The following is a 13,927-nucleotide window of genomic DNA, read 5'->3' as shown; positions in this document are numbered from 1 at the left end:
GAAACGAAACGATCAAATATCACGAGTGTAAACCTTCGAGTTATTTACTTAATTTCTATCCTTTCTCATACGTATATCATACTGAAAGTATATAGTAAGTCAGCTGCTATAACGTAATCGTGACACAGTGTAATTTGACAGGTATAGTCAGCAATTATGTACAATGAACTTATATTTTTCACACATACGCGCAGGTGTATAATTTTGGAGTAAAGTGAAAACCGTCGCTTCAGTATATTCTTGAATTCTCTAATTTATATTAGTTCGTAGCATAAAAAAATAATTACATTAATAGCGGCAAAGTGTTCGTATATAGGCAATCAAATAAATGGAATCCGCGGCTTCTTCTAAATAAATGCCTACAAAGGAGCCTTTAAATTCTACTGTAGCGGTCGCCTTTTGTTTTGAAGAAGCTCACGTACTTGCGGGATGAACACGTGCGTGAACGTCAGTGATGCTTAGTTGCATTTGGAAGACGAATATATTCACCGTGAATTGAAGCGTAATTGTGTTTCTGGATATTAAGTACTCCAGTGTTATTAGAACTTGGGGCATACATCCTTATGCGTGTCTCTTTCAGTTTTATTAATTAGCGTTTATTCTCAAGGGACAGCTCGTGTATTTATTTTTCTTCTTTGCGTACGATGATTCAGGTGTAATGTGTCTATCTGTCTTGTTGGTACACATTATCTTACATGTTCATTGTGGGAACGTGACAACTATGTCGCTAAATAAATGATGTTTCTATAATGTATACAATTCTTTCGCATTGCACACATTTGTGAGCATGAATTTCTTATTTATATTGACATGACATTGAATGATATTTGAACATTCACGAGCAAATATCAAAGCAATAATACGTGGGCTCCAGGAAAATCTGGGTTCTATTCAGAATTAGGATTTGTATCTTTGTGCTTCGACTTGTTCGTATTTGTCTTTCATTTAGACATATAAATGGGTCGAATTAGTCAGAAGCGTCGGGACCGCTCGGATCGCCCGGACCGCGTGGGCTGCGGGAAATACGACAGGAAAGAGGCAAAAAAAAAAAAAAATGTATATAAAAATAATACCAAACAATAAAAAAAAAAAAAAAAAAAAAAAAAAACCGAACGACAAAGGAAGGAGAGGAAAAAATGAAGTCTGTCGCGTAGCGGGTCCGAAAGATGCCGACTAATTTGTTGGGCAGGCTGTAGCATCCGACTAACTCCGCCTTCTCGTCTGGCTCTTGGCTACAAAGCCAAAACGCTAAATAGCTACGGCGTAGCACTGCAGAAGCTGTACTAGGTATGTACCTCGTGACTCACGGCTCACCGCGGTCAGCAGCTATTGTATGTACTACATATATACGTCAAATGACATTAAAAAGGTTAAACTTTTACAAATTTTCATCGTCACGTTGGAAAATCTGCCCGCATTGCAGATTCGTCGCGGCTAACTTCACGCTGCAATTTGTATTTGTATGAAATACGTATATCACCCGCCATTTTGAATTTTTCTGTTGGATGAGATTTTTTTGTCTCGATATACACGACGTAGCCGAGGTTGTCATTGCTTGTATCAAACTTCTTTCAGCTACGAGCATTTGTAATTTTCGTTTGAAAGGCGTGGCCATTTTGTGCAGGAGGTACCTACGCTTTGACCATTTGGTTTTCTATGAGGCGTACCTATACATAAACTGCATCACGGCTCTGTACGATCGAACATCGGGGTATTTCCCGCAATTATATATCCATAACTCATTTTTAATGTATCACAGTATAGACATAAATTCTTTCAACTCTTGTACGATTATGACTTAATGACACTTAGTTCCATAAATTCACGGATATACGTTATCGCAATGGCGTCATCGTGTAGAAAAAATTTTTGCAACGATTATATAATATGACTTCAATTAACGTGCAGATTGTGACGCAAGCTTATACACAACGGATAGATAATTTTACCTACTTATTTTATAATTCTAGCGTCTTTTTTTTTGGGAGTCGTGCAATAGGTATTTTTTTTTTTTGCTCCGTTGCAGACAATTTACGTAACAGATCAGATGTTACATTTTTCCTAATGTCATATTTATGTCGGATAAAACATTTTATCCAGTCTCTATACAGTTCTCGGCTAACAACTGATAATCGATCAACCGGTGTGTTATAAAACAGTAATCGATATTAAATCGATTACGAGTTGATAGAAAGAAAATGTATAATTTTCAAGTTAGGAATAGTCTGATAGTAGACATAATACTAATATTGTACACATTATCATCACGAATCGAACATTATACACCTTCCTATCAGATGCTTAAGAAATTCTCAAGAAAGTTACGTCAGTTTTGGATCTTGGATCTATAAGATGGTTACCGTTGTTCATTCGCGGTTTAACGTTGGCATGCAGGAAAAATTTGTCCCATCGGTCTAGACGCGAGTATATACCCCCTGATAAGAACAAGCTATTACAACGAAATCGTTCAGACAATAAACCAGCTCGCATCCGGACCTCAGAACTAATCAACGAAATCAGCGTAAAGGTGAAACTACAATTGGGACGCGTAAGTGCCTCGATCGGGCCGCGCGGTCATCTTCTTCGTGCTCGAGGCGGCGAGGCGATGATCGTGACGCAGAGAAGGTGCAAGCAAGCAAGCCTTCGTCGGCCGGTGCTCCCAACAAGTCCCGGCTATCGCCTGGCTCCGCCCTCGAGGGCTTCGAGGCACCCGAAACCAGGACGGCTCGGTGGCTCTCCGTGCCGTCGGCGCACGACGCCCGGGCGTGGGTGGCCAGCCGAGGAGAGGAGGAACCTCCCGAGACCCCTCCTCGGAGCAAGAATTCGGAATACGCACACCGAGGAAGGCAGGCACGCACTCATTGACGCTTCGGGGCCGGCTAGCAGCGACTTATACCTCCGTGGGTTCTGCACTCGGGCTGCTCGAGAGCCTGGACCACGCCGAGGATCACCGGGAGAATGATGAGCCGTTGATAAGCTCGGTAGTCTGGCACGGTTCTTTGGCCCGTCCGTTTGTCGGTGTGTCCGTCGGTGCAGGGCTCCCTCCACCACGCCGGGGGTATACCGAGTATCGCTTTAGGTCGAGTTCGACTAGCTCTTGTCAGCATCCGATCCCGAAGTGAGAACATCTCCTGTTAGCGGTGCGCCTGACCCCCGATGACGCTCGGGATTGTCAGATCTTTGGTCAAGATCGCGGGGGGGATCAGAGCCATTCATATTGGCCGTGAATTATTTCGAATGAATTCTCTCGTTGTACATCTGTCTATGCGTTGAACCCGTCCGACGACGTATCTATGTCCGCGTCATGTCCGCCCGCCGCTTCTTCTTTCTCGTCTGATAACCACCTATACGAGGATTTCAATGATCTTATACCTTGCGAGGAGACCGCTCAACATTTTTTAACGCCGTTTATCATACCTACGCAACGAAACTGGTGTCGGATGATATTGTTGTGATACCGCAACAACGTGCACGCGAACTGACGACGAGACCGGAATTAGTGCGTGGGTTTATCTCAAGTCTGTGATTATACTTTCAACGATTTTTTTTTCTCGCTTGTGAAACGATTTACACTCATACAATATGTATGTTTTATAATTATAATTATAAAGTCGAATGCTGCGAACTTGTTATAAGTGGTGCCTGTTCTGTACAGGTATATAGTTGGAGTTGAAAGATTATATATGTGAAAACTTTTACCTACGTGCAATGGTGGAAATTACGTTATTACCACAGTGTTGAAGTATCCTCGTTTAGGTATACTCAGTGCCTTTAAAAGTGATATATCTCTGTCATAATTATTGTTAAAGGTGAATTATTCGTCGTATTGGAGTATAATCGTACAAGTTCATTGCCTGTCACCGTAGTGCAACGGTGGAGAGAGATTCCACTGCAGAGACGATTATTTAACTCGGGTCAGTTTAAATCGTTTCTTATATAGTTAAACCGAGCAAGGCTTGGATAAAAATAACATGTAAATCTGGCACACAGAGTTCTAGCTCAAAGGTGCCGAAAAGGAAAATTTTGCACTTTTGGTGAGAGCGGTGTATACATATAATACATGTATATAATACAGTGAAGCGAGTGACTGTCGAAGAGAATACACATCTCGACGAAGCATGCAACAGCAACATGAACAACAGCACGAAGTTGCTGCGGACTGTTGCTATCAACAGTGGGCGACCCACCACCACCACCATCATCATCATCATCAGCAGCATCAACATCAGCAGCAGCAGCAGCAGCAGCAACACCACCACCATCAACATCAGCACCATCATTCGCAGCTGCCGCCGGTACCGTCGCCGATGCAACAAATGGAAGGTGAGAGTCGAGCCGACGCGTCGGCAAATTCGATCGTATATACCGACATGTAACGTTAAAGTAGACCGATAAGAGTGGCGGGAGCTTGTGTATTTGTTATTCGATTTCCATTTGTTTATTATTTTGATTATCGTCATACAGCTGCTTTATGAATTTTCGTCAACAATCGGCGCGCACCAAAAGCCAGACGAATACTTGTCTGTAATAATATCGGCGCGTGTGATATCCGCCAAGTAGAAAGAGAGAAAAGCTAACAACAATTTCCCGCCACTGACATATTGACAACGAAAATAAGTGATAGGACAAATTCGCAAGAGAGATCTTTTACGCGATCAGTTCTCTGATACCCGGCTGTTGAATGCTCGCAAGTATCTCTTTCTCTCGCGCTCTCTCTCTCTTATACTGTTTTCTTCTTGTTCGGGTTGTCCGACGTAGAAGAATTCGTGTCGATCTTCTCTGGCATTCGGCTATACTTGACTTTTCCATTGCATTCTGCCATCGTGTTCCCTGGCCATAAACGAATTTAGATTCACGCGAACCCGACGCAAGCTCGACTTTGAATCGGAATCTCCTTCGAACTACACGTTCCGATTGTCGCGGCGTAATTAAATTCTCTCAAGGTAGTGTTAAAACAGTTGAACAATGTGCGGTTACAAACTTTACATCGAGTAATTATCATCTTCTACCATCGCTTCCGATTCATATCTTTTTCTTCTCTCTTCTACTTATTATAACGTATTCTTCGTAACTCCTTCGTAGCGTTTAGATATATATTACTAGAGTTGGCTAAAGTTTGGCCTCGTTTCGATTTTGAACAAAGTAAATCGGCGATTCCTCGCGTTACGTGTGACATGTATTAAAATACAGTACCTTCGCGTGTAATTGCAGGGCGAGTGCGCGAATCGAGTCGACTGTGAGATCGGAGCATAATAGTCATACCTACCTACTATGACCCTGTCGTATCGGTCGAATAAAAAAGGTCGTTGAGTTGATAAAAAAAAAGGCTGAACGTTATCTGAATTGCATACCATAGGTGCGTCGATAGTAACGATCAACGCGTTGTCCACAGCGTGTCTGCAAACCGCCGGAAGAGTGAAACGCTCCCGTAGTCCAACGTTGGAAACCACGCTGGCCCAGGCATCCTCGGCAATATCACCGTCCTCGTCGATCGAGTCCTCGCGAAACGACAACAACAACAACAACAACGACACCCCGACGACGAACACACCGTCCGACGAAGCACCCCCGAAGAGGCCCCTGCATCCGGCCCTTTCGGCCGTCGGAATCGCCCTCGAGGCTCGCCCGCTTTGGGAGGAGTTTCACCAGCTCGGGACCGAGATGATCGTGACCAAAGCCGGCCGCAGGATGTTCCCCACGTTCCAGGTGCGTTTAGCTCCTCGCCGAAAATGGCAATCAGTGCAGACAAATTCCACGAGAAAATATCACGGTTCCGGTGAAACCGCACAGAGAAATTCACCCTCCGCGTTTGTCGTTCCAGTGTCGAATTTTCGGGCTGGATCCAAACACCGACTACCTATTGGTCATGGACTTTGTACCCTGCGACGACAAGAGGTACAGATACGCCTTCCACAGCAGCGCCTGGGTGGTAGCTGGACGAGCTGACCCCGTTTCACCCCCCAGAATCCACGTTCATCCCGACAGTCCGGCGAGCGGTGCTCACTGGATGAAGCAGCCCGTGTCTTTCGACAAACTCAAACTCACCAACAACCAGCTGGACGACAACGGCCACGTGAGTATGAGACATATATTATTGCTTAACGAAATCAGCGAATTCGATATCGCGAGCTGAAGGAATCTGAACACCGTTTTACCGAGCATCCATCGATGCACCTACAACCTTTTTCGCTAGTTATACCTAATATACGTTGCGCGAATTTTGATAACCGAGGTGCAGTCGTGCGAGCAACCGAGATAAGCAGCGGTTTTAATTACCGGCTTTCGCCGCTTGTCTAGCGGGAATCCGTGGCTCGATTTGATATTAATATTCCCGTAGAGCCGCGTCGCGCGTCGTGTCTTCGCAGCGGTCGTAAAGCGAGAGACGCGAGGACTCGTGTCAGGGCGCGGTGGCCGGTCGTGTAGTTTAGGCGTTACATAAAGAACGGTGAAGGATGCGACACCGGCACGAGAGACAGAGACGGTAGCTCGGGTCCGGCCCCACGTGTTTGTCGTTTCGGAAGCGTTCTTCTTAATTGACCTGAGATACGACTGGCACGGCACCGCGGCTCTCCAAAAATTCAAAAAGTTAAATCTGAACGCTTGATGGCGCAATGCTTCGTTTAGAATCATCGAAGCTTGAAGTCGCCCCCCTTGATCAGTTTAATTTATATACCTGTATACACTCGCGCCTTGCACAGAATTACTCACTAAATAATGCCGCTAAGTGGATTCGAATAACTTTGCAAACAACCCCGGCGGCCGGGTTCTTGCCCTTCTCACATTTATTATTCTCAATACAAATAGCAGCGACTGAAATTATTATTTATCATATAACGGCCGACGGGGAACAGTGCAGCTTGCAAAACGAACTCCTGAGATCGTTAGGTGACACAATTCCTTCAAATTGTTTGCATAGATTTATAAAAAGAATATCGAACGATTTTTAACAGGGTTATAACTATCTTTAGGGTCAAAAATTATACTTCCGTATTATAGCCCTGATCGGGTCGTTCCATTCGGATAAGTTTGTTTCTCCGACTGAACGTTCAGATGCTACTATAATCTACTTAGACCTGTCTCCATAAATTATAACGTTTACATTTGCCGTTATACGTGCCCATGGAAGTCGGATTTTACACCAGTTTACTCGAATCCGTATAAAACTTAATTCACATTAACGATTAGATGCAGATTGAATTTTCAGGTCACGTACGATTGTCTTATTTTATTTGTTTATCGCAGATGCGGTAAAGTACTGACAATGGTTCTTCGTGGATAAGAGTTTGCCGTTTAATTATTCACATATTTAAAATATTCACACTGGGAGCTGCAGGTTGCGAAAAATTTCTTTTCAAGTCTTATCTTCTCTCACGATGTTTCTGGAAGTAATTTGATATTAGATTTGAATTGCCAATTCATATTGGTGTGTGTATACAGTCTAAGGATCTCAGGCCGTCAAAAATGTAGGCGAGGAAAGGCAGGAGCATAGACACCTCATCAAACTTGTATACGTACCGGCATCTCACATCTTCACATAATTATCACTGCAATAAAATTCAATTATACAGATACTTGTGTAGCAGGCTGTGGGGATTCTTTCGCTGCCGATAAACTCTGTCAAGTAAACAAACTTTCTTTACACATGGAAATTTGAATAATCATCCTTTATCATTATCAATCGTACGCGGAATGAATAGCAAATATCCTCATTCGTTACTGTGCCTACATTTTTCTTTTCTTTCAACTCGAGTCACGAGGTCCAGTTTGTATAAAATGTGAATTTTAGTTTTTTTAGATGCTATATCAAAACAGGACCTCTGCAAGAATATTTCGCAAAAATTAGAGGTAATTTCTAGAAAAGTAGACAGAAGATTAGTGCCATAAAAATGATAACTCTCGACAACTTTTTCAAGCTTACGTCTTACGTAATTTCGAATAATAAATACTTTACACTAAGAATGATGAGCTTTGTTGGGCACACGTTCCTCAAAAATTTGAATCATTCAATTTGATCGCGAGTGATTTAGCAGCGTCTGGCACCAAGATCCATAAGTCTTAAGTTTGGGGGGAGGCACAAGGTTTGGCGCGATTCGGACTGCAGTTAGAATCTCGGTTGAGAGGCCAGCCACGTCTCTTCAAACCAAATGTTTGTATCGTTTGTAAAATAACATAAACAGAGGTTAAGCAGACCTTAAGAGCCTGGGAGACGGGCTCGGCAGCACGTCGCATGCTTAAGCCGAGTTGGTTGAAGCGTACGTGCACATTACAGAGGAATGAGCTGGAGTCAGCAGTTCGTTTAAAAGTCCAGCTTACGGTGCAGAAAAATGACGAAACATTAATAATTCGGTTCGTAGCCGTTATAGCCGTGCACGTAAACAAGGCTAGAAGGGGGAATTTCCGGCGATTCGAAACGATCGTTTTGGAGGGTGGGGATCGTCTACGTAGAAGGCAGTGGAGACGCAATAATTCCGGTAGCGATAAACGCCGCAAATGATCCACGCGATTTTTCTAATCGACGAAATGTTTTGATACGTGATAAATGCTCTTTTTCCTAATTTAAAACAAGCTACGACGTATATCATTGTTCCGAGTTTGCTTACGCTGTCCTACGTCAAACAAAGCTTCGTTATAAAGTGGCGAGAACCCAAACATCTTTATATACGCGGTGCTTTTTCTTATGGACCTACGTTATCTTTTCCCTGCAAGCCTTAAGCCGTACCCTTTCTTTTCTTTTCTCTTCTCGTAGTTGTTGTTTTTTTCGTTCCTTCTTTCTTTCTCTTTCACCCTCCTTTCTTCCTCCAAGTCTTACCTCTCACAAACGCCCGATGACGATGGGATCGCCGTTTGCACTTTAACGTGTAACTTATGCACGCCACGTGAATAATTTGGAAAACGAGACGAATGCGCGCGCGACGTCTATTCCTACTCGATTTTCTCTTTTTATTCCAGCTGCATTTCCAACACCGTTACCCGGTGTTTTTTCTTGCATACCGCTCGCAGGCGTCGGCTGCAAAGGATCGGATGCTGCGGTTATACACATTCATATTATACCTCACGAGCCAGGGGCGAGAGAAATTTGAACGCTAGTCAATTATAATTTCACGCTCACTTCGCGGATCGCGTAGTTTTTTCTCCCTTGAATTTTACTCGACTATTTTCTTGTTTTTTTTTTTTTTGTCTCTTCGGAAGCAGCTAATCGCTCTCGTCTTCCTCGTTCACACGTTTCCGATCAAGTTGACATCGCGTCCGTTTCGCATTTCGCGTCATTTTCTCGAAACGAGGCAACCAATTACGTGGTCACTGCGTATGTAGGTACAAGCGGTAGTTTTCGACCCTCGTTATATACCCCGCGAGCTAATTAGAGTAGACTTTGGAACCGCGGCGGATAACTTTCTTCCTGCGGTGCATGATGCAGGGTGCACAATTGAGCCGGAGTCCAATCCTAAAATACACGTAGACCGCGAGGAAGGAAACCTATGCAAGCCTGCAGCGACAGCAAGAGATAATATATGCGCGATGCTTTACCCGCGCGTTGGAGGAGGAACAAATTCCAAAAACCGCGTATTGGGTATAAAAAATCAAAAGCCGTAGTCGAATACCCGAAGATACCGTCTCTTCTCTTAATTGGCACTTTGTATCGCCTGGCGTTTCCGGATTACGCGCGCAGCCCGACTCCGGGCAAAAAAATGAAAAAGGGCAAAAAAACATAAAATATACGCCTATAAGGGAGAAGGTGGAGAAAAAAACAAAAAATTCCAAATCTGGGGGAGAGAGAGGGCCACACGCACTTCGGAAGACGCCTCGAGTCCAGGGGTGTCCTCAACCCTCGGCATACCAACATATACGCTATATGTGACCACGTTATATGCCTGGGGTGAATAGCAGAAACAGAGTAGAGGGAGGCACGGGGTCGCCTTGCCGTTGGGTCGGGTCGGGGGTTACTTTTTACACTAATTAGTCACCGGGCTCTCGGAGCTGTCAAACATTCTACCCACCCCCCGCCGTGCGCCTTCCGACTTATTCCCCGGCTCATGTGTATATCTTTCAAATATTATACCGGGTGTTACGCGCCCGTCATGTGGCGTCGAAACGTAGGAATTATAGTTGTAGTTGATTAGAGTCGAGCCCGGTACGGAATAAGAAATTACGATCATCTACCAACTTATGGGAATTTGTTTAGTACGCGTATGTGGGTGGAGGATTTTTTCTTATCTTTACCTTTTTTCTTTTCCTTGCCACGAGGGAATCTCTGTACGCAAGTGCAACGCTTTGGCGATTGTAATTTACGCCAGAGTCACCCGTTATAGTCGTTACTCTTGCGGTCTTACCCTTGGATACACCGAGTTCTGGTATACGCTGCAATGTTTACGCTGTATGAGAGCAGATGAATCTAAGGCATCCGTGATCCCCATGTGAAAGTGTGGAAAAAAATAAACAGCCTAATGATAGGAGCTGGGGTGCGTTGAGATGGGATGCACCGAGTGCATGGAGCTGCAACTCAGAGGCATTATACCTTGAAACGTATAATGTCTATTTGTTTGCTTGCGCTTGTGGAGAAAGTGGAACGTCATTTTTTCGAGAAACCACTTTCTTAGAAATGACTCAATCAAAAATCACGCGCCAGTTTAAGCAAAATAAATCACCAACTGTATACAGACCTGTTATACACGTTCCTACGTACATTCGTATACACATACAGAATCGCGTCAGGCTACTATCACATCATCATTTAATATCAATTCCATCGCTGAACCGTCTCGTAAAAAATATCATTTGTATAATCCGGAGGTTATTTATATTAGACGCTTCCGTCGTTCAGAGCGTGAAATTTCTTTTTCACACCAAGTTATCGGTGTACAGGCTCGGCTAGTTGTATGGATTATCACAGTTTTCGATCCCGATGAGCAAATTTTTTTCTTGCCCGTATTTATTTAATAAGAAAAATTCTGTGCAGAGTTGTGCGAAATATGAAACCTCTAAATATAATCGCAAGATATTGCGGAATCAAGGTGATCGAGATGAATTTAACGGTCACACCGAGTTAAACTTCTTATACATACTTCTCGTTCATTTACAGACCTTGACTGTAATTTTAGTTTTTTTTTTTTTTTTTCATAACTGACAAATAAATAGGTTTGAGTAGAAGTTGAAAATGAGTCTTGTGATTGCAACCACAAAATCTAGTACGTTATTATTTTCTTTTTCTTTACAGTCTGCACTTTTACTTATATATTTGATCGTACAACTATTGCAATAATTTGATATTAATAGTGAAAGAATAAATTGATATCAAAGCCTGATTAAACTGACAAAATAGATAATATGTAAATAATATCTCAATAAATGGAAAATGTAAACAACACCATAAACATTTGCTCAAGTATCAAATTTTCATATGATTTCAAAAACACATAAAACTTGTCGTTGCATAAACGATACCCATTTTACCCAGACAATATCTTCTTAAATATTTCGTAGTACCTGTAGAAAATGAAATTTTTCTCAGTGCGTAATAAAAATGAATTTCCGACGAGTAAAATAAAAAAAATAAAAATTATTGTTCCAGATAATTTTAAATTCCATGCACCGTTACCAGCCCCGATGCCACGTGGTTGTGGCCCCATCACCCCCGGGTTCGGCGCCGGATCCACGAACGGAGAACTTCAAAACGTTCACGTTCCCGGAGACGAGGTTCACGGCGGTTACAGCCTACCAGAACCACCGAATAACGCAGCTGAAAATCGCGAGCAATCCGTTCGCCAAGGGGTTCAGAGACTGCGAACCCGACGAGTGCGAGTCCCCGACTTCCGGTTCCCAGAGCGTCCAGAACCCCGCGAAAAGGCCGGCGACCGGTTCCGGCAACGTATTGCCGAGCTACGCTTCCGTGCCCGCGGTTCCGATCGCCTCGACCATCTCAGCGGGGATTTCCGGTATCCCGAATCCCGAACACCAGTTTTACGGTGCGAGTCCCAGTCACTGGGGTTACCCTGGACATCAGGCGGCACACATGACGTCGCCTCATCACTACCCGACCCATCCTCATCACGCACATCCCGGATCGCATACGTCGTCTTTGTACGGACCACGGTAGCCCCGCGGGTCATTTGAGGACTCGTTTAATTTTATCGTTTCAGGTTTACATTGGATTATATACATTCAATTACGCTCCAGCAGTTCCTGAGAAACAACGATCACACTCCGGATATCGTTATCATACTTTTGTATATGTATATAGTCGTTGATCGGTGCCAAAGCTAAACTGCACTCGTATTAGATACGTACACATTTAGATAGTTATATATATATAGGATATAATAGAGGTTTCGAGGAGTTTAGAAATATTATTTTATCAAATACATACCATGAGGTAATAGGTCAGATTATTATTATTATTATTATTATTATTATTCTTATTCTTATGCAGTTTATAATAGTAAATTATTGAAAACGCTTGATAAACGTAACGTCTGTACATGTATAGTGATATAACGCCAAAGTAAATTAGTACCTATTATACATATACGTTATATAGCTATAATATAAGTATAAAAACGAAAAATGTATATTCATGTATTTTTGAAATTGTACCGCGGAAAAATCGGATCACATCTCTGATTTATTGTTTCTTATATCATTCTTTTTTTCTTTCACGTATTTAAGCGCACGGAGGACCGTTGAAAATATTAATTCCGGTATAAAACTGAGTAAAACGTGCGGTTGTATAAGCCAGTTCGTTATACCTAAAATATATGTTCACAAAGTGTACCTTGTGGAGACAAAGTGTCTATTTAAAAAAGTAAATATATGTATACATATATACAGAGAGATTATATGTGTACACATACATGTCCTATACCAGCATGTATAGGGATCTCAAACGCCCCGTGACACCCTTGGCTTTGCCTAAACTTGAGCTTGACGGTTGAGTTGAGAGTTGAGACTATACCTTAAGTGCCCTAATAAATTATACTCAAGTATTGTACCATTAGAGTTTAACTTAGACTCCAAGAGGACTAATAAGAACGCGAACCGAACTTTCTACATTATACAATATGTTATATGACAAAGAATGAAAAAAAATATATATATATATATATACATGTAATATACATAGAAATATATTATATTGAGATCCTTATTTTTGTCTTCATCTTTCTCTCCTGCTGCATATAGATCATGATTTTTAAATTTCAAACATTTGTTCAAAGTTGAAGTTGAAATTTCTCGTGGGAATCTGCGGAAGTGTTATTGGTAGCTACGTGTATTTCGTCCTATTTTCTCATCGTAAAACTGCGCGGTCGAAGTGAAGAAAAGAAAGTGGAAAAAAAAAAAAGAAAAAAGAAAAGCGAAACTGAGATAAGTTATAGTTTTGGATAGACTCGACAATTGGAAAGACACACGACACCCTGTCCCAAAAGACAAACTCGTTTTCCAACGGGCCAGAACGTAAACGACGTATGGACGGACGCACGGACGGACAGGACGTGATTGATGCTCGTGAGAGGACCGACGCTGTGTAAACATATTAGCGTCGCGACGCTACGCCGCCTTCCCCGACGCGCCTCTTAAGCGCCCTTAATGACTCTCCCAGGAAACTTGTGTCGAGATTGCGGTAAGTTGCTGACTCGAAGGTAGGTGGAGGCGCCAAAACCTCGCTTTTTGAATCTCAGTTCGCTGATACAATCACTGCAGGAGTTTCATCTTCCTCGTTCGGAGTTAACGGTGCCAATCTGCACGAAGAAAAATAGTTTCTATTACTAGTTGCTATTTGTCCAAAGATGTAAAGATACGTCTCGAAATCGTTTTTGTTTGTGACTGACTCGTTGCAGCTGCAGCCGATTTTATTCGTGTCGCGATTTATATTCTGCGTATGGACTGACGCGGTTTAATTTTTATCTAGATACTTTGCAAAAATTCTCATCCACGA

The 13,927-nt window shown here is 42.7% G+C and overlaps 1 protein-coding gene across 2 annotated transcripts; it reads left to right on the top strand.

The window, feature by feature from the left end:
* Positions 1-3,403: 3,403 nt before the first annotated feature.
* On the top strand, positions 3,404-13,101 carry LOC124407082 (T-box transcription factor TBX10). Of its 2 annotated transcripts, XM_046882901.1 has the most exons (5): positions 3,404-3,518; positions 3,656-4,323; positions 5,357-5,706; positions 5,822-6,073; positions 11,567-13,101. In XM_046882901.1, exons 2-5 carry the CDS (start codon positions 4,119-4,121, stop codon positions 12,089-12,091), a joined length of 1,332 nt encoding a protein of 443 aa, XP_046738857.1. In that variant the 5' UTR covers positions 3,404-3,518; positions 3,656-4,118; the 3' UTR covers positions 12,092-13,101. The 2 variants fall into 2 exon arrangements, with proteins under 2 accessions (XP_046738857.1, XP_046738858.1); XM_046882902.1 differs by having other exon boundaries at positions 3,404-4,323; positions 5,393-5,706.
* The last annotated feature ends 826 nt before the right edge of the window (positions 13,102-13,927 follow it).

The sequence above is a fragment of the Diprion similis genome, chromosome 6, assembly GCF_021155765.1.
Source record: "Diprion similis isolate iyDipSimi1 chromosome 6, iyDipSimi1.1, whole genome shotgun sequence".
Lineage (NCBI taxonomy): Eukaryota > Metazoa > Arthropoda > Insecta > Hymenoptera > Diprionidae > Diprion > Diprion similis.
This window is presented reverse-complemented; position numbering and strand designations above follow the sequence as displayed.

Excerpts from the sequence above, each read along its gene's own strand:
- LOC124407082 (XM_046882901.1), top strand. The coding sequence starts at position 4,119 with ATGCAACAGCAACATGAACAACAGCACGAAGTTGCTGCGGACTGTTGC. Across the intron at positions 5,707-5,821 it reads GGATGTTCCCCACGTTCCAG|TGTCGAATTTTCGGGCTGGA; the intron begins GTGCGTTTAGCT and ends TTGTCGTTCCAG. Across the intron at positions 6,074-11,566 it reads AGCTGGACGACAACGGCCAC|ATAATTTTAAATTCCATGCA; the intron begins GTGAGTATGAGA and ends TTATTGTTCCAG.